Source organism: Diadema antillarum, unplaced genomic scaffold (assembly GCF_040938485.1).
Source record: "Diadema antillarum isolate AM-2024a unplaced genomic scaffold, OU_Dant_1.0 scf00000151, whole genome shotgun sequence".
NCBI lineage: Eukaryota > Metazoa > Echinodermata > Echinoidea > Diadematoida > Diadematidae > Diadema > Diadema antillarum.
Genome location: NW_027271040.1, coordinates 3,033,210 through 3,060,116, shown reverse-complemented (window position 1 = coordinate 3,060,116; position 26,907 = coordinate 3,033,210). Strand labels below are relative to the sequence as shown.

At 38.2% G+C, this 26,907-nt stretch overlaps 1 protein-coding gene across 1 annotated transcript in view; it reads right to left on the bottom strand.

Moving 5' to 3' along the window:
• Positions 1–24,636, bottom strand: part of LOC139721850 (neuronal acetylcholine receptor subunit alpha-10-like) — a 52,333-nt gene extending 27,697 nt beyond the window's left edge. The window contains exon 1 of the mRNA XM_071633169.1: positions 24,558–24,636. Within this exon, the coding sequence (XP_071489270.1) occupies positions 24,558–24,636 (79 nt within the window). The remainder of the gene's footprint in view (positions 1–24,557) is intronic.
• Positions 24,637–26,907: the final 2,271 nt, after the last annotated feature.

Here is a 26,907-nt window from a genome sequence, read left to right as displayed (position 1 = left end):
CTTTAATAGAAATTTATATAAGATTTGGTATTCATGGCTCAAAGTATGACGCTTTGAATAAAGTATTAAAAAATCATGACATGAGTTCTTGCTCTGTTTTGTTGTTGTTTTGGCTGTTTCAGTTTCCAGAAATAAGTCTCAGAAAAACGAAACAAATAAAAAAATTGTGAGATTTCCCATCGAACCGCTTTTCAAGTGTCTTCAGTGCAATTTTTCTGATAGCCGTTGTAGCCAACACGCATGCACCGCTGATTTCAGTTAATTCGATAGAATGGACAAACGAAATACAGTACCAGCATTTTGTTTTTAGATGATTAAAGCATCAGATATGAAGACACCAAAACAAATTTGCCCAGCAATGAAGGGACAGAAATACTAACTTTGTTTGTCTTGGTGGAATTTCTATATAATAATCTCCGATTATAAGAACAATATATTAAATCATAATGGTCTACAGAAGCTTTGTTATTTCATGGTGATTGCTGCGAATGCCACGTAAGAATTCGAGTGAATGCACCAACTTTCACGGTAGGAATTGTGACGGAAATTGCGTGTCGCTGAAAAGACTGCATGTTTCAGATTGGGGGTAAAATGAACCGAGTGTCGCGACACTCGGATGAATATTTCCTTTCGATTTTACTGGATGTGACATCAACATCACTAAAAACAATTTGGCTATCTGATGAAATGCTTTATGTACGTGGAAACAAGATGTGCCGAGGCGTATGGCTTGGAATACAGGTTATCCAATATATCTATCTAGCTCCTTGGTTGCCTCAGATTGCAGGAAGCGTCTACACCAATTTGTGTTATTTCAAAAACGAGTGTTTCCCCGCTGGCAATCACCTCAGGGGATCATATCTGCCTCCCCTCAATACTCCGTCCACCCACAGGGTAGCACAGACCGCTGGAGACGCCATGGCTGATCGTGATTCGTCTTATGACTTTACTGCCCTTTTTGTATTTTGATGAACCGTCAAAATTGGCTCGATGTCATCTAGTTTTTCGTTAGACATCAATTGATGTGCGTAGGAATCAAAGTCCTGCCTCAGTAGCTTTGAAGTATCATATATATAGACCCAGTGAAAATGTTTTGCTGGTCAGCTTTTCTCTGTATTGCGTTGCATAAAAGGGTACCCGGAAATTTTCACTTTAGAATGTAGATATCAAAAAAACATCGCGAAAATAGTCTGGAATAAAGGATATATTGATAAAGACGGTTGTTTTTCAGGACATATACTTGCACACACACACACACACACACACACACACACATCACACATTTTTTTTGCTTTATGATACACATACACCACACGCTCATCACATACACACACACGCACACACACGCAAGCGCTGAATATACCATTGTTTTGCTTCTTGTGCTGCCAGAGGAAAAAAAAACAACAACAAAAATGCCCATGCCAAAGGTCAATGAAAAAAGGTAATGTCATACATTATTCACTGTCTCTCACGGCATAACTGGATGCACGTATGGATTGCGTTACCCTCTTGATAATCCACATCCTTGAAGTATATAATTACCAACAACTATGTCTGGATTTGTCGTGGACAGTGCACCGCATCCTTTCCCAATGAAAAGGAATAGAAATGCTGAGATCATGCTGGGATGACAGCTCGGTTCTTTGTTGGAGGAACGAAACTGGGGCAATTTCCAGGGGACGGATACGTCAGGATTTGTCCTTAACTGGTAAAGCAAACCATCAAAGAAATCATCGTGACTCACATTACGTTACACCGGTGCTCTTCGATTAATTAATTTCTTGACCATTCATAAAAGACTTTATATTTAGTCAATACATCACGTAAATTTTGATTGCATTCCTTTAGAAATAAGTTCCTTTTGTCTAAAAAAAATGCATTCCAATTAAAATATTTATATGAAATATTTATGAAAATTTTCTAGCATTTTCCCGACATTTTATTAAGAGCGTATGTGATGATGTTATATGTTCTGTCAAATAACTCCTAAACTATTCACATCTACGGTAGATCGTCAGAGGGGAGCGTTATTACACTTTTTCGCACACTTCCATGTAGAGTCATGGACAAACAGATAAACTAGTGTTTATAATGCACAATCATTCCTCGGACATTTTTCTTTTTGTTGAATATTCCATAGCCCGAGCATAGGAGCACAAATGATATCATTTAATCTTAAGGCCTTATTTTCCCTTCAGAATGGAGGCATCTCCGAATAAGGTAATACGTAGGGATGATCGCAACATCACCGATAGCATGACAAAACTTCTGCCTGAAGTAGATGGATATAAATGAATTTTTGCTGAAAGCAAAGCAATTCCGTCGTGACTTTAAAAAAGTTATGGCGTCTTCGTAATGCATATTGTACTTAGTGCTGGAATATTCAAAGAACTTTCAGTAGGTGGTGAGTAGGAGAAAAACTGCGATTATAAGTAACTGCAGTGTCTCCCACAGAGCATGATTTCGTAATATATACATCTATGGTCTTGCACGCGAACAAAATGTTATCAGCAGATTAGTTTGGCGACAAATTTAATTCGTCTAAGCCATTAGTTAAATTACCATTTCACAAAATTCGCCTTTAGTTACTTGTCAAGCTATATGTATTGTGTTAACTTATTTCTAAAGTAGCAAATGATAATGAGAATGATAATAATATAGTGAGGCGATACAGACGATAAATTGGCTGAAGGCAGATAATGAAGTTTCAATACTAGCTAGTGCTAAACACTTGCTGATTTTATAAGACTACATTATAAAAGTGTCATTCGTTTTGATGGTCCCTTTTGGATGTTCAATGCGTTTTTCAACTCTTACACTTATGCCTATGTTTGTTCGTTCTTTGTTTCATTAATTCCTGAGATCAACGCAAACCTGTTCAGGGCTGTCTCTGAACAAAACAGTGAAAGAGATAAATACTATTTAAGCATGCAGTATTGTAAGAGGAAGAGAAAGAGAGAGAGAGAGAGAGAGAGAGGCGAATGTGAATGCTTTCGAAATATATCAACTTTACGGATATTGAATGTTTGTGAAATCGGGTACAATCATTCCACTACATTCGAATCTTCTGAAATATTAATTATGCACTTCGTTCAACATTGTTGTGTTCCATGTTAAGTTGTTTTTCTGTTAAATATAGATATGTTCATGATAACTCAGATCTAAGGAAACAAATTCAAAGTTATTTACGTTATAAAGTGGTGCCCCCTGGCCTTTCCATTCGTTGCAGAGTGATCTGCAACTATTATATATGTCGGTCAAAATCAAGCATCACGTCTCATGACCCTTAGTGGCTAAATGATGGTTCTGTCTTACCTTATCCAACCATTTGATTCTTTAAACGGCATTTGCTTCATTTGAAAGACCGTAGAAACCTCCGCATATTCAAAGAGATTCGTTTTCTTATCGGCGCATGGATCTTTATGAAATTAGCTCTAAAAGGATACCTGAGCGTACTACAGGAGTAAGATGAAATATACATGTCATCTGTGTACGGAGAGGATATTAAGTGGACGTGGACAGATTTATACATATGTCATTGTTGACCTAAAATCAGATGACTCATGGAATGTAATATACTGATCCATTGCCTTTGAAACGCGGCACGGCAAGACTGCATAAAGGATGAATTCGGACCAAGAAGCTTGGAATTGCATAGTGTATCAGACCCCAAGCAAAACTGCATGTCACTGCTGTCTATCTACTGAAGATTAAGAGAAACCGCTGCAGCAAAGATTTAGAAGCTTATACCACAACTCATCACATTGCGCAACAAATGAGAGCACGCGAAGTACTGGAACTTTAGTGTCAATGAAACTGTGAAAGCTAGATATGGGCAACTCTATTACAACTTTAATAGTGTGGGACTTAATTGTTCATTGATCACTGTTAATAGATACAGTGAAATGGAAGTATGTATGTTCTTCGATAATGCATGTTTATATGCTCACAATATTTTTATCATCAGTATGTAAGCTGCGTGATACGTATATCTAAATTTTACACGTTTTGCTCTTTTTCTCAGCTAAATCTAATGCTAGTTGTAATTGATCAGAATCTCTCCTTGGGCAGAATATGTAGAAGATCAATTGTATTAATCTAAGGTGGCTTTGATTATAGTCTGACATCGCTTGGCTATAAATGCATTGCTAGAGGAACCACTTTGTGTGGAATCCCACTTAAACATGTTAAACGTACAGTTTCCCACACTGTATCCATTTGTACACAAGGAGTTGTCGAAGCATGCAAGCCTTCTCATTGAAGACGTTGTTATTGTCGCTTTTTTGTCAATCTATTCACGTATTCTTCTTTTTTTTCCATCTTTTGTCCCCAGAGAGAATAAAACAATAATATAAACAAGACGACGTCTATTTTACTTTCCATGTGTGACTCGAGATAGTTTTTGTCTCTCTCTATTAAATGTACCTGGGTTTTGACCAGTGAGCTAAGTCAAATATCATTTCACTCATGTAGCGAATGCTCAGGGCCTGCCTTGGCTTGTTTTAACATAAATCTTGTCTAACTGTGTCAAATATCCTGAATAACACTGTCAGTAATTTTCTTTTCTACTAAGAACCCCCTCTGTTTACACCTAAGTAGTACGTGTTAATACAAAAAAAATCCATTTTTTGATCCTTACTAGTTCGAAAACTATGCATCAGAAAACACTGTCATTGATATGAATAATAGCTGAATAGTGTACAGTTAAGCTGGAGGTGATTTGAATATGAGAGCATGAATAAGATTCATGAAATCCATGATTAATTTTAAAGTTAAATTCCAGATTTTGGGCAAATTTGAACCCTCTATGCAAAATGAAAATTTACACAAGATCCAATGATGTGCATGTGAGTGTGTGCCGACAAAGACCCTGAACAATAGACATGAATACCGCGAATACCACCTTTTCAGAGCTTTTTCAGAACTAGGCTTCTGGACTCTTGCTCCGAGGCACATGAATGCTTTATTAATAATTCATGATGGATTGCACTGGGCACTGCTTGTCTGAATTCATGGCAAAGGGAAAATGCATACACATGAAAAAAAGCACATGTTTTCATGTGCTTGTATACACTACATTTCGGGATGAATAAAGACTAGCAGTGATAGTGGAATTTTTCATGAATATGTAATAGAGCATTCCAATCCTGGCCACTGTTCAGGATCATTGTCTGGATGTTAAAGGGGGTATCTCACCGGGCTTGAAACGGCTTGTGCCGAAAGGGTGGGTTGGGTGGTGGCGCGTCGCGTTAATGGGAACACCACCCTTCGTCCAAAGGCCCCCCCCCCCCCGGTTTTGCCGAAAGGGTGCGTTGGGAGCGTTGGATCGCGTCGCGTTGACTGGAACCCCACCCTTCGTCCAAAGCCCCCCCCCCCCCCGTTTTGCCGAAAGGGTGCGTTGGTACTTTTTCTCATGTAATATAAAGCCCAAGCTATTTTGACCCTTCCCAGGCCCAAGGGGTGGGGGGCACCTTGTGCCCCCCCCCCATTTATATAACTTTGTAATTGTTTGATGTTTCATCGTCACATTTGGCACATGTGTAGAGCAACTCATAGTCTACATGACCGCATACTTTAATTTTTCAAGGTCACACATAGAGGGCGCTATTTACCAAAATATAAAGAAATACATAGGAAATATGCTAAAAACAGGATTTTTCTGTATGATTTCTTTATCCCCAGTGTATATGTCTTATCATAGACCAATATTTTTCATATTTCCTACAAATGATCTGCAAGTCAAAGCTCATTATTTTTTATGGTTGAAATTTCTCAAGGTCACCACATGATAAAATAAAGAAATACATTAGGAGACCTGTCATGTATTGTTTGGGATAGGTACATGCATAGTTATCATATTTCATATTCCCATGATATCGGAATTTTAAGTTTGCAGATTGATAATGTGATAAACAAATGATATTAGAGGTACAACCTGGGTGAAGGAATCAAAATGACACAAAATAGAATGGCAATCTTTGGAAAATACTGTTATTTTCAAGTATCTCTATTATATCTATTGTTTTACGGCATTGTCACAGAAAAACAAAGGAAATAATAGGAAAAACATTTCAGGGGCATAATTACTTCACATTTTGCTCCTTCAGCAAATTTCAGCCTAGAAACGCCCATTTTATACATTATAATATGGTCAATTGGAATTGGAACAGAAAAATATGCAAAATCTGACTGACATGGTTGTCAGTTTATTGTTGCCATGGCAACCAGCAATATCAAATATAGCTAAATTATATATCAAAATGTTTGGAATAAGATTTTAGGAAAAGTCACCAAATTTGGTTAAAACTGGATTAAGGGCGAAGGAGTGGCGAATGAAAATCTGGTAGGGGGCACAATGTGCCCCCCCCCCTTGGGCTTTATAGGGTGGAAAGACGAGTTTTGAATTTATATTTAACCAACTGATATAAACAACAAATAACAATTAGACCAAACAGTAATTGGACGAAATGATGACTAGACCAACTGGTTATTAGACCTACTGATATCAACAGTCTATTATAGACTAACTGGCTGTAGACCAAGTGGTAATAGAGTGTAAACCGATCCGGACGATAGCCTCTTTGAAATGGTTGTTTGAAGGTTAAATATAAATTCAAAACTCTTTTAATATTACAAGAGAAAAAGTACCAACGCACCCTTTCGGCAAAACCGGGGGGGGGGGGGGGGGCTTTGGACGAAGGGTGGGGTTCCAGTCAACGCGACGCGACTCAACGCTCCCAACGCACTAACAGTTGCAAACATTCGCAAAACACTCGTAAGAATTTGCAAACGGTCGTAATACGGTGTCGCTAACATTTTTTTTTGTGATTCGCCACTGCTAGCAAACAAGTAACCATATGGTTCCTATATAAAATTGACCCATTGAGAGAAACTTGTCATATAGAAAGTTCCTGAAGCTCTTGACATCTCTATCATGTAATTGCTGCAAAAGCTTTTCATATCGACCAGTCTGTCCTCTGCAACAACCACTCTCTGACCCAAACAGTCTTCTTTTCTTCTTCCTTTTTGCTTTTCTTCATCTTCTTTCTTTCTCTTAAGCTGCACGATAGCTGTAGCAGCAGCCATGCAAATCAGCTCTTCGGGGATAGCAGCCTCTACTTGGCAGAAATCAATTTCCATATTCTGGAAATCCATCTTGAACGGTGGTCACAAGAGATCTGAATGCTGTGGAAGGTTGTACGTTCGTTTTATGGGTCTGACTATACATAATCGCCTGGTACTTTTCCAGGTCCCAAAACATTTGCAAATTGTCGCAAGGGATTGGCAAACAGTTGCTAATGTTTGCAAAACTGTCGCTAACATTTGCTAACAGTCGCTAATAGTCGCCACCTGTGTTTCGCAAACACTTTCGCAAACATTCGCTCAAGTGTTGCTAATTGTCGCTAAACATCGTTAAAAGTCGCCAACTGTCGTTAATGGTTGAAGCGAACCCTGACTTCTCGCAAACATTCGTCAGAAAAGTTGACGAATCTCAAATTCGCTACGTTCGCAAACATTCGCCGCTCAGTGAGATACTAGTACTTACTTAAAGTGGTAACACCTACTAGGTGTTACAAAAAACATTTCCTACTTTTGATCCTTAATAGTTCGAAAACTATACGTCAGATAACACTGTCATTGATATGAGCGATAGCTGAATAGTGTCCAGTGTACTTGGAGGTGACTTGAATATGAAAGCATGAATCGGTTTCATTGAATCTATGATTAATTTTAATGTTAAGAACCAGATTTTGGTCAAAATTAAACCACCTGTACAAAATTGAACTTTCCACAAGAACCGATGTTGTGTATGGAGTGTGTTTTTACAATGATGCGGAACAATAGACATAAATACCACAAATACCACCTTTTCAGAGCTCTGCTGACTAGGCTTCTGGACTCTTGCTCCAAGGCACATGAATGCTTTATTGATCTTTCATGACGGATTGCCCTGGACACTGCTAGTCTGAATTCATGGTAAAGGGCAAAATGCATGTACATGAAAAAATAAGCACATGATTTCTTGTTCTTGCATACACTACATTTCAGGATGAATAAAGACTAGCTGTGTTAGAGGAATTTCTCATGAATATGCAATAGAGCATTCCTATCCTGGCCATTGTTCACCACACACTCCCATACACACCAAATATTGACCCCTGTGCAAAATTAGAATTTTGCATAGAGGGTTGAAAACAGAGCAAAATCTGAAACCAAACTTAAAAATAGATCTTGAATTTAATGAAACTGATTTATACTATCATTTCTAAATTACCTCCAACAAAATTGTACACTATTCAGCTATCGCTCATTTCAATATCAGTGTTATCTGACGTATAGTTCTTGAACTATTGAGGATCCTTTAAAGTAGGAAATGATTTTTTTTGTAACACCTAGTAGTATGTGTGTATTCACATTGTCGCAAAGTGGGAGCTATGTTCGGTCACCAGGTATATATGGATTATCGTTAATGCGTTATCTGCCTATATCCGTTTCATTTCCTACTCACAATAAGTTCACTGAGGGATATTGATCATCGCTGCTAACAATGCTTAGAAAGATACCGACATCTCGTTGGTTCATTCACGTGTACCTATAGACTCAAGTATTATGCCCCTCAATTAGGCGCAATTGATAGCATAAAATACTCGTAAAATTATTACGATTAGCGCACCCCTGTCGAAATACAGTTATTTCATGTCAGTAGATCTGATGGGTATTTGATTAGGAAGCGCATCAAAGGATATGATCCATAATTGCAGCACATTGCCCTATTGATAGGTCAGAGCGATTGCTGATAGATCTTCCTGTGAAATATCACTGTACTTTAAAAGTAAGATCACCTTTCTTACTAGTACCAGCTTCCTGCCTCATTCTTCCTACTTCCATCCTCATTTTCACCTGATGTTGTTCTGTTTTATACGCAACTCACGCACACACTTCCACTACAAACCTTGTCACACACACACACACACCAGCACATCCGGTGACTGGCCATCTTTGACAATTGGCACGTTCGTCCCGACACCAACTGCAGACAAGCGAGGATCTCCCGGTCTATCCACATACGGTGTCACGGTGACATTCGTGCATACGACCTTGGACTTTATTCTCGCGTCCTGGGATAGGATGTTCATAGGCACGACGTCTTCCTCGACCCAGATATCATATAAATGAGTAACTGTCAAAGGTAATAACTATGGCAGGGACATATGGTAGAGCAGTAATAACATCGAAGAGAAAGCTACCCTGGATTTGATTTTGTCATGTCATTTTCAATTTCAATTTCAAAGTTAATTCCATTTTACGACAAATATATTTCACTTCCTTTGATAACAGAGAATAAGATAAAAATCACATGGTAAAATGAAAAAAAAAAACAACGACTATAAAATGATTTAGGAACCTTGTAGTAACCAAAATTGGAGGGACCCACTAAAAAGGCAGAGCTTGTAGAATGTGAGCTCCTCTGGAAGAGAACATCAATGGAATTTCTGGGAGGGAGCATGGCATTGTGAGCCCGAATTGGTTATACAGCAACATTTTGGGTCATGACTGCAAAATGAAACAATGGAGTACATCGAACCAAATGACTTTTAAAGACACCAGAATCCCACGGTAAGGTTTGGATTTAATGTAATACGTTTCTACTCGCCTTTCCTCGGCGGACGTACATCTGACCTAGATCTAGTTTTATTTACACAATATGTACACTTGTAATCCCATCTTTCAAAATGCGTCTTAACCGTATTCTATTCTCATAGCAATGGTAAGCGATTAGTCGGTCGTCAGTGCAGTTTCGTCATCATTAATCCTCTTTTCGTAATAGCTCTGTGAATCGCTGTATCCTTCGACTCCCAATTTATTTCTCTTCTTGCGTGATTTGAAGCTAACGTCTTTTCTGCACCAACGACATCCATCACCATTGTCTATCTTAACTACTGCGCAGCGAGACTTCCGCTCAAATGCCAATGATAGCACTGAAACACTCTCGTTATGACGCCTTCTCGTTTAAAGCAAAACAATAAAAAAAGATACAAAATGAAACAAAACAAATTCGACAATGCGACAGAGTATCACATTTGTCACAATAAATCACCTGCCATGGGTTCTTGAAATGCACCCATGCTATACGCCACCTTAAATTCTGAGAGTGGGAAAGAACGAGTTGTAACCATTTTAGATGACGAAGTGAAAACAAAGATCCTACACTCCATAGTAGGATCTTTGGTGAAAGTCGATGTCGATACATTATCGTATCTGTGACAGCTCTCCTTGCTATCAGTGATACACTTGGGCTATAAATTGCAGTGGTGACTGTTTATATACATAAATGTTTATTTCTACTTCTAACAGCTGTCTTGCCCGCTGTGATAATACTTGTGGTTTGAAGTGAGGCTATGTTTATGAAGTGATAACGAGCAAACGTATTGGTATTGGCCTCCTCATTGTCAGCTACAGAGCGTACGTGTAAGATAATCTGTCAGCAACAGGGCGAGCCATCCTCAACGTTTATCGTGGACAAGGCGAACACACTCTTACAGAATACTTCGATGACTGATATTAAAAGCAGAACTGCCGTGACACTGTGTACCTACATGGTCATCTTGGTGTCTATGGAAAGGTCAATACTTTCGGTTCGTATAGAGATTACTGGGTAACTGTTCATGCAGCGGAGAAGCAGCTAAAATTATTCACAGAGATTTTCTCTACTTTATTTATTTATTTAGTTGTTTATTTATGTATGTATTTATTTATTTATCTATTTATCTATTCTATTGTTGTTGTTCTTCGTAAATAAGAACTTACATGCTAGATCTGTACTATTAGGAATACCAAGTGAAAAAAAAAAAACCACTAGCTTTCTTTTAAATGGTAAAGATCTGGTATATACGATTTTATTCAAGGAGAGCAACAACAACAACAACAAAGAAAAATAGAAAAGATAATAACCTCTGTAACTACGCCCTCTCCGCAAAGAAGTATAGAATACAAATAGATGAATAATCCTTTCAAATAAAAATTCATTTCAATGTGAGACCAAGAAGAAAACCAAAACACAGACTCCCCTCTCCAGGAAGTCAAAACTTTGTCTGGCTTTTCTACGGCGTCGTCCTTGGTCTTATACAAACACTAATCTTTACACATTCACGCACTGTTTGTAAACAAGGATTGCACCCTGAAAAGGCTATTGTAAAGCTACTTATTTATGACAAAGAGACATAAGCACAGGATTATTACAAGAGGTGCCAGCAACTTCCTTAACTGCTACGGAAGGATAAAGGCACTGAATTGGGCACAGACAAAATAAGGGTGACAATATTGCTGCTGTACCAGTGACAATGATCGAAGATGAAACTAGTGTGTCTTTGATCTTCCTCTTCTTAGTTTATATAGGACTCCAGGGATTATTACAAGAAATGCCAGCAACTTCCTTAACTGCTACGGAAGGATAAAGGCACTGAATTGGGCACAGACAAAATAAGGGTGACAATATTGCTGCTGTACCAGTGGCAATGTTCGAAGCTTAAACTAGTGTGTCTTTGATCTTGCTCTTCTTAGTTTATGTAGGACTCCAGGGCCAATTACTGATAATAGGACATTGAACTCGACTGTGGTCTATCTAGAGCTATCTAGAGCAATACTAGTATTAACTGTACTGTTTACCATTGGGAGCAGTGATTTAAAAATGTTTGAGATATCACATTATTTTGATGCATATGTGTAGGTCAGTTGTATCACAAAACATCCTACCATTACAAAAAATCGCAATAAAGCCTATTAGATACAAGGAGATATCACTATTTTTTTAAATGAACCATAACTGCATGGTAGACAGTTTAGTCTAGAATCATTTCTATTGAAACTATTGTTCACATTTTGTATATTTAACAATATTGACATTGATTATACTGATTCAAATTTTTACATTGGTTGTTTCTATCCCTTACTCTCATGTTAGAACTATCTTATAGCACATAATCAGTTCAGTTCAGTTCAGTTCAGTTCAGTTCAGTTTTTATTTCTGCATTTCAAAATCAATACAAATCAACAAATCAACAAAATACTTACATAGTCATTTACACAGCTAATATTCGTAACGTTTGGATCTTACATACATTTTCTTTCTTTTTTTCAAGAACGAATATCATATATGAAAGGAAGCAATAGGAAGTGATAAAAATGAAATGCAGGGGACCATCATCATAAGCTAAGCTTGACGAGGAAGATGGCCCCAGGTATAAAGATACCTGGGGTATACAATACAATAATGTTCCAGCTGGGTTTCTGTTTCATCTGCAAATAATAAATGATGCCTTTAATCCATACGGATCAACTTGGCAAAGACGACTACAATTCTCACGATTGTGTATACGTCATTTCCGATGATGTAGCTGGAGTGACATCAAACAACTCTGTTGTCCAGTGCAAGTTCGGAGCTGGAGTACGAATCTGTGTGAATGATGTGCATGCACACGCATACATCAGTACACGAATCTATATACTGCGTTCAGAATCCTTAATCTACCATTCTTTTACGTAATTTGTCAATAACATTTCTTGGCTATCAGAAATGTTAAGATGGGCCATACCTGCTTCATGGAATTTCAAAGCCAATCAAGGAAGAAGAGCAGATAATTTCATATAGAATATAGTGAGTTAGTGATAGTGAGTTTGTTTCACTCCATATAGCCGCCGCTAAATACCCGGATGTCACACCATGAGAATAGGGAGAGAGAAGAGAATGAAGAGGGAGAGAGACAGAAAATGAAAGAGAGAGAGAATTGTCTTTGGCCATTATACCTGTGAAAAGCATAACTATCCAGGCTCAATCACTCAAAATATCCAGATTTAGAAATTAAAAGTGACTTTCGTTTTATATGGATGTGTAAGTAATCAATAGAGCAGTTTAGTCTAATTAGAAGACTACAAAACATGAAGAAAAAGTATAGGGAAACCAGACAGAATCACATTAAGATATGCTTCAGCTGACTACCTTGAATCGTTCCGTATAGGAATCTGTCTTTATTGGCATCTCTTCCTGTCCCTGATAATATAAGTTTACTAGTACTCAAAAGTGTAGTACGCAAAAGTTTATGAAGTGGCACTTAAACAGTTGATCATATCACCACTCCTTAAAGTTTGCTTGTTTGTTCGATTGTTTCGCTTGCCTGCTTGTGTGTTTTAAATGTATTCGACATCGCCTTCATTATATCAGTTACTGAAGTGATGCAATAAATCTGGTCATGCTTGTCTCATTTTTAAAAAAGAAACGCTACATGTTCATTCTGATGCAAATTCAGAAATTGCTTGTCAGCAAAAGTAAAAGAAGCTATACCAAACAAACACATAAAGAAGTTAAAAAATGCTCTATAAGACAACATGAACACCAAGAAAAAGAAATGAAGCGATGCCATATACGGACTTTGATTGAACTGCGCTACACGAGTATCGGTGATTCTGATTTTGGTTCGGATTTTCATACCAATCTAGCTTATGAAAGCTGTTTTTTTTAATGTGCAGAAGGGATTCTCGATGGTGATAACATTTATGGTTGTGTTTGTTCACTTCCGTTTGAAAGAAACGTGACTATAATGACCGAATTTTGAATAATTTCTTGCCGACATCATAACATTGTACGGTCAGCAGGGCCTCTAAAGCAGAAGGCTTGCAAAGTTGAATATGCTTGTATAATTTCAAAGATGTCACCCACTAGTCACAACAACTAACTGAATTCTTGGTACATTGTATCAAGTTGAAGCTGAGTATAATTACGTTAGGAAACAAAACATGACGGCCTTGCAAAATACACTTTATAGATAATTGAGAGATTACAAGATAAATGTATTCGGAATGGTGCAGCGACATTCGACTGTTTTAACGGTTGTAACGTTCACTTTAATAGGCATAAATGGAGCGTACATCCATACCAGCCAGGTATACAGTTGCTGATGTGAGAAAATTAATGTGCAGACAAGCTCGTTTCGGCTGTTAATGACCACTCATGTGCCTCATTGTGGATCACTTGGCAGACACTCATGTTGCAGTCTCGGAAGCTCTCAGAGTCGGGAGACTCTTATGCATTCAGCAAGCATTGCAAACTGAGAAAATTAATTGCTCAAGAGGATTAGCCAAATACGCTTGATAGTAAATATATATCAGCCACAATAGGAACAATCAATCTAATGAAAGAAATGATATTATGATAAATTTGGCAAATGTTGGAGGCTGAGTGAACTGGGTTACGACATGAAGTTTGTTACGTTTGTTTGTTGTCTGGGGCGCAATGGATGCAAAGACGCTGGGGTTGAGTTAAGTGGGCGACTACAATACACGCACGTTTGTGCATAGTACATAGTAGCCAGATGTGTGGGCTTGTATGGTCATACTGCAAAAATTACCAACACGAGTAATCAAGGTTGAATTTTAGGTATGCGTAACCATTGGTTACCACTTAAGAAAATTGGCTCATCTTCTCAGGAACATACAGAATGTTTTATCATCAGGATTGAAATGATGAAGAGGGTGTAACCAATTTCATAGAAATCCTCCGGATATAATATTTCGTATGTTCCTTCCCACACCATTAATTATTTATGCAATGTAACCCATCAAGCTATTCGTGTACGATCAAGCGATGAACAGTTCTTGCTCATTTTTGTTCCATCCTCCACCATTCATTATCTATGCAATGTGACCTTTAAAGAAACGATACGTAGTTTGGGTTCACTTTTTTTTTGTTCCTTCCCACATTTATTTATTACCTATGCAATATCACTTATCTAGATATTCGAGGAAAGCGAGCGATAAACAATTTATTAATTAATTTTTGTTCCTTGTCACATAATTCATCAACTATGCAATATGACATATCTATAGTCATTCAAGGACGATCAACCGATAAACAGTAAAGAGTTCGGGCTAAGTTTTGACATTGTATGTTCATTCCCAAGCCACTCATAAAGTGGCTTGGTATATTTTCTATGGCTATGTGTATATTCTCAGTGACCCCCATGTCAAATTTATCATATTGTTCCTTGTACATTCTGTTGAAAAAAAAGTGAAAATAAAGTTTGATTTGAATTTGAGTTTGAAAGACTTTGGTATAAAATGATATGGCCTGGCAATCTATTATTCAGGGCTAATCAAATATTTCTTTAGTTATTGCAAGGCATATGTTCAGAGGCCGTTGTCCTAGTCAAGCGTTTTGCTTATTGATAACGGTCTCCCCTACCTGTATACACCTAAAGATCTGTAATGAAATTCATGTATTTTTCACATGATTTTATACTTGTAATGTGGAATCTTGTTTGTATTATCATGACTTGCGAAAAATATGTTTGATATTGTTATACTTATTTTCTGTATGTACAAGTGAAGAAATAAAACTTACTGAAACTTACTGAAACTAATATCATAAGAGTTGATTTCCATTGTTAATGTCGTGTAGTCTTTTCACTGCGTTAATTTTCAGGTCAATATCGTTTTCGATATAACGGTCAGGCCTTATATACTCCGTTAGTCATAGTTATATCAGTATTAGTATAGTATTGATGCCGTTGTATCTTCTCTGTCGTCACTAATATCATTGTTGACTATGTGTAGATAATAATGGTATTTTAGATGATGGTTTAGTCCCCCTGTTTTGTTGTAAATAAAGACATCATGTCCAGTTCACAACGTGCGGAATACCGGAACCTTATCAACATCTCTGTTGCATTCTTGTAAAGAATCCTTAAAAGCATCATGCACCGTTATTCCTATTTACATAAGTAAACGTAGCACTTGACCATCTTGACCGCATGTGACTAAAACAAGAAGTACATGCCCAGGTAGAATAAACTTTAGAACCTAGTGAGGAGATGTGTGCAGGCTGCTACAAAGAGGCTCACGGTTGAAATCGGAATTCACGTCTTCCGTGGAACTGCAGCCTGTTTGTTATGATGGCTGATAAAGGAAGTTATTTTTTTTTTGGTCATTTTGTTGACCAGAATGATACTGTCAAAGACAAATATGGACATGAAATTTGGATCAGTGACCCATAGATACTGCTAATAGTTAGAAATTACATGTCATAATGAATATGCACGTTTTTCACTACAAACTATCCAATTACACACCAAGTTGATCACCCTGGCAGTATACAACCAGCGCAACCAGAGATAGTTCTTAGAGCAGCATATAATTATATAATATTGGATGGCCTTGAGATTAATACAAGGAAATATTGGACGAGCTATGCACAAATATTGGACGAGTCGAAGACGAGTCCAATATTTTGCTTAGCGAGTCCTATATTTCCTTGTATTAATCGAAAATAGGACATCTAATATTATCATTATTATCCTACAGAGGATTTTAGCAAAGAATATTTTCACTTACCCTTTCTGTTTCAGAGTGCTGTATGGTCTCTTACTTAGCTACTGTACTTGATCCTGACATGGGGTTTGGTACACTCTTCAGTGTTAGTTAATCTAGATCTACTTCATTCCCTGATAAAACAGTGATCGAATCCATGGTAGCAGTCATGTTACTGTTAGGCCGAGATCTAGCTAATTTACACCAGAATTAGATGTTCTTGTATCCGAGATCTGAGACACAAATCACGCCGCATCTTCCGTAGATCGTGAAAGATCGAATTACTCGTGCTGTAGTCCTATGGCCTACTGTACTTAGTATACACATAACGTAACATGCATGCAAATGCAAGCGGCGGTGGCCGGCTACATGTATTTGTATATCGCGCGCGGGCTATCTAGCAGTAGCGCTGAGCTGATCAATCGTCGCCTTTGTTTTCATCAAACCTAAATTTAATTTCCTGGTATGAAAGTGATATTTTGAAAAATTGTATGCAAAACAATTTCAACTAATTGATATATAAAATTTGTTTGTATAAACACAGAATTTTAGAAAAAAACGATATTTTAATTAATTCGTGATTGACCAATCACAGACGCTTTTACTTCATATTTCAGGTCATCTCGTATATATCTCAGCCAATCACGGTGCAGTTTATAAAAAACTTTGGGGAATCCCCCTCTTGCCGTCCAATATTTTAAATATTGGTCGCCTCGGCAAAAAATATTGGTCGAGTTCAACAAACTTTCTAAGTGGGTCGGAGGTGTTATGATGTTCGTCGACAAAATAACACTTGTATTTGGGCTCTAAAAATCCTCTGTATGGATAATAATTATTATAATCTATCTTCCTGCCGTAGAACGTTGCTAGAATGTTCACATAGACGAGGCATATACACCATTTCATCGTGCTGGAATTGGATTTGACTTTATGTCATAATCTGCGGATATTAGTGCACACAATTAAATGATGTTTCCCCGGCACACCAATAATACTTCATTATTGACTTAAGGATCATAGTTCTGAGTTTACCGTATAGAACGGCACAATTTGCCACACCAGAGCAGTAATCTGTTGCGCTCGAAATTAAACAAGTGCAAGGAATCAGAGTGCAAGGTTCATATACTGCTCATATTCAATACTCATCTACTCCATACTGTTCTACGCTAATGAGATGTGATTTCAGCTGTCTGTGATACAGCAAATATATGTTGTGAAGTCTTGAATTGAAAGTACGAAGTGCAATGCCTCCCATCAAATATCATTTGTATCATGACCGGGCATGCATTATCAATCGATTATAATCCGGTCGTATAAAATATGTGTCTATGTGTAGGGGGTATTTTCACTATAAACCTCATGAATAGACACAGGATGGCAGTCAACTTTGTGTTGTGTGTGTGTGTGTGTGTGTGTGTGTGTGTGTGTGTGTGTGTGTGTGTAAAGATCTGTAAGTTTGGAACAGTAAAGTGAAGGTCAGTTTGCAGTCGAACCGTTGTCTCTTATTACTTCCGAATTCTCCGTGCTCAAGATGTAATGGAGAGAGTCAGTAGATATAGCCGTAAGTGTCCTTTCACGGGGCCTCAAATACCCTTCAACGTGGACCATCGAAAATCACTTACTTTCTATTCATAAATGATCAACAATTGCCGTGCACTTTGCGCTTCCTGGATACGTCTTGTGTACAGCGAATCAAGAAAACACAAGAATCTATTTGGCAAAGGCTGTGGGGAACACCGTTGTAAATATTGTACCAATTCGGATGTATGTATGTTTTATTATATTTCGGTCACATGTGGGAGGGGGGGGGGTAGGATCAGCCTAGCTGAGAATGTTCATTAGATGAATAATACTATAAAACGCAGAGTCCCATTATAACAGAATGAGCGTGTGACAGGTTGTCTTTGTTTACGAGTGAGACTTTCTTAGATCTGTTACTAACATCTTAATTTTGTTAGAAATTACACGGTAACTTACACTACATTCGTATGTCATACTTAGTGACCTTTTTGTCGACCAGCTGCACATCCTAAAACAACAACAACACAAACAAAAACATAAACAAAAATAACAACGAAAACAGAAAAAATAATAACAAGCAAACAAGAAAACAAACAAGCAACCAAACAAACCCCCAAAACAGAGATCTAACTGAATCTGTTCTGAAAATAGATGGGAAGTATAAAGTCCCAATAAGGATTCAAAGAAACTATACTAAAGTTAAGAAATTGTCAAATGCATTTGAGTTAAATCGCCTTTATACAATTCGATCGAGTACTAAGTAATTGCACATTTTGGGGCAGCACGCATGGAGATTCATTAGCAACATTCAACCAAGTGAGTTGGAAAACATAGCTTTAACCCGAGTGTGGCGCGCTGCTTCTGTCCGATCAAGAATTAAGCATTTCTTTATATTATCTATTCAACAACATATTAACATGATATTCCTGATGAGACCTAGAAATGAAAACTGCTTTGAGAGTTACGTTTATAATCATAGGATACAGAAAAATAATAATATCTTGTGAAGAAAGTGGATTTTTTTTAATAGCAGGGGAAGCAAGGCACATCATGACATGTGGAAATGATATGCGCTTGTATGTAAAAAAAAAATAACTGTATTCCCAGATTTTTCTTTCTGTTTCTCCCCCTCTCTTTAATGTACCAGTTTTCTCATTGCTTGCATGGCTGGGTCGTCACTCCAGAAAGTCGTCACGGGCGGACATCCTGATTGTTCATATATATCTCTTCTTTTTTTTTTTTTTTTGGTGTTGGGGGGGGGGGGGATTGCGGCGGAGGGTGGTGGTGGAATGGTTGGAGAGCTTTTAGGACAGTCTGGCCATACCTGATGGGCCTACGCATTGCATACTTCTATCATCTCTCCTTCAACTCACTTTCCATCAGGTGGACTTATATACGAGGTCTCCTTTTCAGCTGTCTGCCATTGGGAAATATGATAGTATAACCTAACATTATGCCAAATATTTCCACTTTTCCACGTTTTTTGTGTGTGTGTTACACTGAGATGGACATAGATTACAGGTAGCCACTTCACATGAAATCTTGTGTCCTTTCCAGCTAGCCTGACCCCGGCCCCTTCCCCTATATCGCCGTCCATTTAAAGGTTATATGGATTTTCTCAAGATAAAAAATTACATGATGCATGAAGTCTACGATGCAAGCCTTCTTTCCTTGTGTTTAATGGTGGGTGTGCGTGTGTGTTCATACTTAATTTTTCAATTTTTCAATGTTCTCATACTGATATATGAAATGGAGCCTGAGGGCTGCTATGGATGTTACCCAATAAAATACCTTTTCATTCATTCATTCATTCATTCATTCATTCATTCATTCATTCATTCATTCATTCATTCATTCATTTATTCATTCATTCATTCGTTCATTATTGAAGTGAATGGATGCCCATGTTTGAATTTGTGTATGTTGGTGTGTGTGTATGTGTATGTGTATTTATGTGTGAGTCTGTAACTTTTTGTATCAAATATGTATGCATTTGCGCATTGCTGTTACAAAGTCCTGCTGCAATCGACCTTTCACTCTTCAAAACTTGAAGCGTCTACCTGAACATGACGACACTCAATCAAAATCAAGACTAATTTCACCACATTAGCCACCATTGGATTCACCCACTCTATTATACTGACCAACGCCTATCTAGAAAAAGGCGCCACAATCTGGCGACCCGATGTGCTGCATGGCAGGCACTGCTAATAAGACTTGCACGGTCAGTGTGAGCCGGTCTATTTGTTTTTATGACACGCTGGTTCTCTCGCAACTTTCAAGGTAAACACTGGAGCGGAGCGCCATGTAAAAAATGAGGAACAACACTCGAAGCAGAGGATGATCAAGCGGGAATAAGAAATATAGGGGACTTGTGCAAAGTACCTCCTCTCTGAATCATTATTCTCCGGGGTAAAGATGCCTTCTCCGGGGAATTAATCATTAATGGCAGCTGAGAGAAGGACAAATGAATCAAATGCCTCGATGATGATCAATGGGTGTATGGAACGGAAATACCGATTTAATGGACCAACTCGCCTCGTTATTCAGCTCGCTCTATAACTACGGAAATATATACCCTGCAAATGAACTTCACCCCTTTCTAATCCTAATTCCTGCCTATCCATGCTAAAGTGAGGTGTCAGGAGAGATGCGAAAAATACATTGATTGTCGAATAGACACTTTTTTATGCTAACGCTCACGAAAGATTGTGGTTGCTCCTTCTCTACAACATTTTGAACTTAGCAAGATGAGATTCCATCAACATCATGACGTGAGTCATAACGACCTTTCTGTAGTTCTCATATTTTTAGGTCTCTTTTCTGTTTATTCTCATTGCTTGCAACCTTTATCATGATTTAGAAAAAAAAGGATACTAACTTTTTTTGTTTAAAATGTACATGACGAGAACAATCTTTGTTTCATGTTCCGAAGTCTGAACATTGCTATACACATATTCATTGAAAAACGCAACATATTTATCATCAATTGTATGTCCTTCACCCTTTTCGTTAAGGATTTAAGAACGACAATGATGAAATAGGACTTAACGGATTTACTCTAATCTAATAGATACTTGAGGAAAGTGAGTTACTGATATCTTTTTGATATGATTACCATTGATTACATATCTGCAACGCCAAAGTGTTAAATGTTCTATTGTTTATATTTAGATGTTTTTCGAGAACATATTCGTCAAAAAGTTTTGATTGTAGCGTTACTAGTTTATTTTCTTAAAGGAAACCTTTCTTGGAAGCCATGACATTTTGTTCAGAACAGTGTACTTTCATCGTGTGTTTTATGGATGTGCTGTATACAGGTCTTTTTGTATTTGATGTTCGTACATTTCACTCAGATTGGAGTATGTCAAACTCATGAGTTTGATGAGGTACACAAAGGATGGTAATGTCAGAGACATCCAGTAACATTCACCGGAATAATCCTGCAAAGTGTGGACATCATGTTTTAAGGATCACCTGAATATCAAAGCGTGAGTTTGAACAACCAGGATTAATCCTTTTAATAGCAAATGGCGCCAAAAGTCAACGATGCACCAACGCCCTGTCTCGACTTCAGCCAATCACCGTCTGAGTTCCTCTGGAACCACTGAGAATGATCATGTGAGGCATGTTATCTCACCACCTTCTGAAATAGGCATTATTTTCTTTGTTTTTGTCTTCTTTGTCTTGTCATATTATCTAGATGGTGGAAGAGCTCAAGACAGATTATGAATGGAAAAGAATAAATCAAATAGGGTTGTCACGACATCATGAAGTTAATTATGAATAATCTTCATCAAAGATTAAAGCCTGGTGAATAATCAAAGATCCCTGGTAGCTGGAAAGATGACAGCCTTTCAAATAGGTTGCCTCGTAAAGTATTAGCCTCTTCCAAAAATCACGCTCAAGACTCTATCGCTTTGTTTCTTTGCCGCAAACACTCAATATTGTCACCAGGCAAGGATTAACACAACCAGCCAATGACAATCACGGCAAGTATGATGGTATCTGCAGGAATCGCAGCAATGAAGATAAAATGCAGTTCGGTATAGGGCCCTTCAGTATAATGACAGTAATTTTGCGAGGTACTGAAATATAAGTTCTTCTTTTGCCCTCTCACTTTGTACACTCTCTTCAGGAACATAATCAATGAGGAAAATGAAAACTCAATCGAGATTAATGTAGACGCATGTCGCGTACATCTTGATAAATAACATGGAAGCACTACAACAGCAACAATTTGTATAAGACTGCGACAATTGAGGAAGACCCGTGAAAATCAAGCAAGAAATGAAAAATGACAAGATACGTTACACGTCCTTACATTTTATTAGACGTGAGAAATGAGAAAGAGAGAGGGGGAGAGAAAAGAAGGAGAGGGAGAAGGAAAGAAGAAGAGAGCGAATAAAAAAGGGAAAGTTAACAGTAGCCAAATGGTTAATAATTTGATCGCAGAATGCTCTTCGATAGAGACTCAGAGATTGGTGTAAGAGGTATTAGGGCAAGCCTTGAGAGTAATCAAAAGCTCGTTTGGATGCGGGGCGATGCGTCCGAACCTGCCACATCTCCCAGAAAATGGACTGTTATCCGTTCAGACATGCCGACATTTTCCTGCACACGTGCAGAATGTTCAATAAATAGCATGTTGTATTGATTTCATAGTTATGCAGAAGTAGGCCTACAATTCCTGTGTCACTGTTTTGTCTATGATAATGCCTCAAATGTACATTGCATATCTCCTTTTCCAATAAGTGCATGTATCTGTGTGCATGATTTTGAACCGGGACATTCCATTTCCATGTTACTGAACAAAGACACATGACACGATGCATTTATATTTTCAACTTTTAAGCCTTCCTTTTATCCAATTATATACCACCCTTCGACAGCAAAATAGAAAATTGTGTATACGCCTCTTCACGAACGCGCTTATGAGCACTGTTGAAAACACTGGAAACTAGCCCGTAAGCAGTCACAGCCAGGTAAAGAGTGAGCTGATGTAATCATTATTGAATACTAGGTGACGTTAGAAGCCTTTTTACAGGTCCATTTGTAAGCCGATCCATCCCTTAGCGAATGGAAAATGTATTACGATTGACAGCCAAATCCAGAAACCCAGATTAATTCACGTTTCCGTATAAGATGATTTCCAGTGATCCTCTTTATTACCTCTTGCATGACTGTTTACATGGTTTCTTAAGACGGCTTTTGAAGTCTGCACTGTACTTCATTTTAATAATCTACTTTCAAATCAGATCTTATAATGAAGGCGCCTGAGACCTTACTTATCAGCTTATACTCTATTGTCCAACTGGCAAATCACTTTCATAAGCTGATCACTTTTAAGCATCTGCATGCCACATTCATTTTCCTGTCCCTATTATATAGGAAGTATGTATGCATAGAAAGTGTTAAAGAGCGGTTTCCTACAATGTAAGAAACAAAATGTTGAACTTATTTCAAACTGCAGTTGAAAAATAAGTCATAGTTGAAACAAAACAGCCCTTAATGAACGTCCTTACATTTTTTTTTTTTATAACAGCGAGCTTGAGATCTGCGACGCGAACGCTAAGACGACGCAGCCCCCAGGTTGAACAATGGAAACGGCTGTCTCGCCCATTTTGCAGAACACTATTTTAGGCCTTTAATAACCGTCGTCCTAGCGTTCGCGTTGCAGATCTAAAACTCGCTATTTAGGGAGTAATGACCACTCTAACGGGAAGTTTAACCTTTCAATAGTTCGTTGTTGTCGCAAACTCACACCTGACACTGATTAACATGAAGAGTGTAGAGCACATCTGTAGAACAATTAGACAGAGTACATGCGCACTCTAAATTTTCTTTTTCTGAGCTCTGATAAAATCTGACGTAAACCTATCAATCTTTGATTTCACGGTCGTGATAAGTTATTCTATCCATACCAGCACTTTTCTTCAAGCAATGCAACTTAATCTATCAGATATAATTCAAACACTTATTGCCCCTATCTTGATACTCCAACTCAGATATAAACGTATAGCACGAACAGGTATGACTACGAAAGCCAAGTTCCCGTCAGCCAAGGACTTGGGATTTACAGACTTGAACGAGTTTTTTTTTTCGTCAGTTTTGTGCATACCTGGTGCCTTCTTTTTGATTGAGACATAATTATATTAGAAGCCAGTTATATTTCCGATCGATACTAAATGACGATTGATTGGTGTCTATTTTAGTGTACACATACTTATATAGATATGCAAGCATTACGCCCATGTGCGACGAGTTACTTGTGTTATTTTTGTATATTCGTTATATCTCCAAAGCTAGGAATTGACAGTCATAATGCCCTTATCATTCTTTTTCAAGCATTTTGTTTTTCTCTCACTGTCTCTGCCTCCATCTCTTTCTCTTTCTCTCTCTCTCTCTCTCTCTCTCTCTCTCCCGCTGCACATGTTGTCTCCCTTCCTTCCCCTTTTTAGCATAACTCTACCAAAGAAAAACCCACGGTCACGATTCTTCGAATCAAACGAATCAATCCAGAATCAAATCTAAAGCTGTCATTCTTTTTTTTTTTGAGAATACATTAGGAAGGCATCATTCTCACACACCAGCATCAGAACAAAATTATGAAAACCCACATTTTTTTGCACGCATTTGTTGTTATGACAATTAATTGAGGGTATTGATATGCGTCTTACCTGTACTAAGAATGGAAATGGAACACACGGCGAGGCAGAACGTGGTGAAATGAGCTCCAGAGCTGAAAAGAACCCTCATCTTGAAGAACCACTTTCGATAATTTCAATGTAAACAGTAAGAATATGCTCTTTTTCTCCTTATCCGCAAGGACGCAGCCACACGAAGTCCAAGCAAGAACCACACACGCGATCAGCAAGGAGCTATTCAACATCGTACTACCGTCCGCGCGCTGCTGATTGCATAGTATCGAGACATCGCAGATCACTGCGCGCGCGTCCGATTTCATCCAAAGCTAACAACATGGACATGGGAGCACGCATGTGACTTCGAATTTCACGCCACACTATTGCAACCGATCGCCCATTTGCTGAGAGCTAATCGAGTCGGATGGTAAACACACGACGCAACTCTTAATGCAAATTACTCAGGCTGCAGCTCGACGTTTAGTAAATTTTACGGTGCTCGTGCTTTTCAAAATTGCGTATTAATGGGAAACCAAGGGCCCCGTGAAGCAGAAATTACGCCTAGTTAATGGGAAAGTGATAGTCAAAATAAGGCATGGGAAGTCTGATGATTTGAGCAAAGAAACCCTGAACGATTCGAAATTGCAGTACAGCGGTAATGGGTATCCGTGCTGGGAACATGTGGGTTTTATCAATCTGCCTTACTCCTTCTGATGAACCTGTGAATTCATGATGAGCCGATTAGGTACGCGAAAGCGATTCGGAAGCCAGTGTGTCCGAATATTTTCAAAGCTTAATAAACACTCATAACGTAAAATTAGTGATTATACAAAAGATGTAGCATGACACATTTGCGAGTCTTGCTTTCACTAGTTGTTCCTGTTCATGAATGACCTTTCACATTGAATATTACTGCTGAGCAGCGCTGTGCTCTGCTGAAGTGGGGTGAAGCTGATTCTTTCTTTTTAACATCACACATGATAGTGAATGTTATTATGAGACGATGGGGCGTAAACAAACAAATTCACTTTTAATATTTGCTTTCATGATATCAGGGATTCCAAACTAGTCAATAAGCTCTGACACTCGCATGACAATGTGTCCAAATCTGTCTCTTGTCAAAGGCGCCTCTTTCCTTCAGTGAGACAATGAATATCAGTTGATATAAATAAAATATAAAATAAGAGAATACCAGGTGCTATGTCAGGAAAAAATAAAAGAGAAGCAGTTCGGCCAGACGATGCGAGTCATTGCTATCAAGGCATAAAATCTCTACCGAAATTTGCTTTGGGTAGCATTTAGCTAAAACGTCATTCACCACCACCCCCTTTCCCTCTCCTCCACCTCTCCTTCTCCATCTCCGGTGTCTCTGAACAAGACGCGTGACTAGTTGGAAATTTGATCCAACCATGCGAAGTTGTCGGATAATGCATTACAATTTCTTCTTTTCATCTCCCTCTCTCTATCTACAATATGGTAAATGTGTGTAGATTTATATAGGTAAAAAACAACAACAAACAGTTCGGTTTATATCATACCGGGCCTTGTCCTATACCAAATTGGTACTCTTCTTTGCCAGAGAATGCCATTTTCATTTCGCCGTTGATGAAGAGATTTATCGATCATGACACGGAGTTTACGTCTCGCCACGCTGGAAGACGGGGTACCAACGAATTAGCCATGAACCACTCGCTCTAATGTGACCGTGCTTCATGTTATGCTACAGGTTATTTAGCTCCGAGTGTGTCGTCGAATATAAATATAATGTGAGTGCTTCAAATTAGATGTATAATGGCATCGGATATTTAAAAATTGTGATGGGGTCCGGGGTGTATCATGTCGAGCACAATGCGTCACCTGCCAGAAAATGATGGCATAATGATTAAAATGAACCACTGACTCTCAATACTTGGTGACTTAGTGCAGTTATAATTGATAATGTCACACGGTATATCACGCACATTAACATTGTGTGATTAACAACAGTTATGTATATTAGAAACTATCATCTGTAATATTACCTCATCATTGATAATGTTTGCAACAGAAAATCTATTAGCTGCGCAGAGCGTCATGTGATAACTTTAGGGAGGTTTGATTTAGATCAGTCCTTACATAACTGCCACTCGGCAACATAAATCGAAACGAAAATCATAAATTTGACATAAGTGCACCATAACTGAGGGAGGGGGTTACAGTCATACATTGACGAAAAAGAAAGAAGGAATGAAATAAATGAAATGAATGAATGAATGAATACAGTATGAACGACAATGGATGTACGTATAGCTCAATGTGACGGAGCTATATCCAGCCGATGTGGTGGAAGAGAACAAGGTAAAGATACCAATGGACTTGATTCAATCATTCCTTGGCAGTTCTGTGT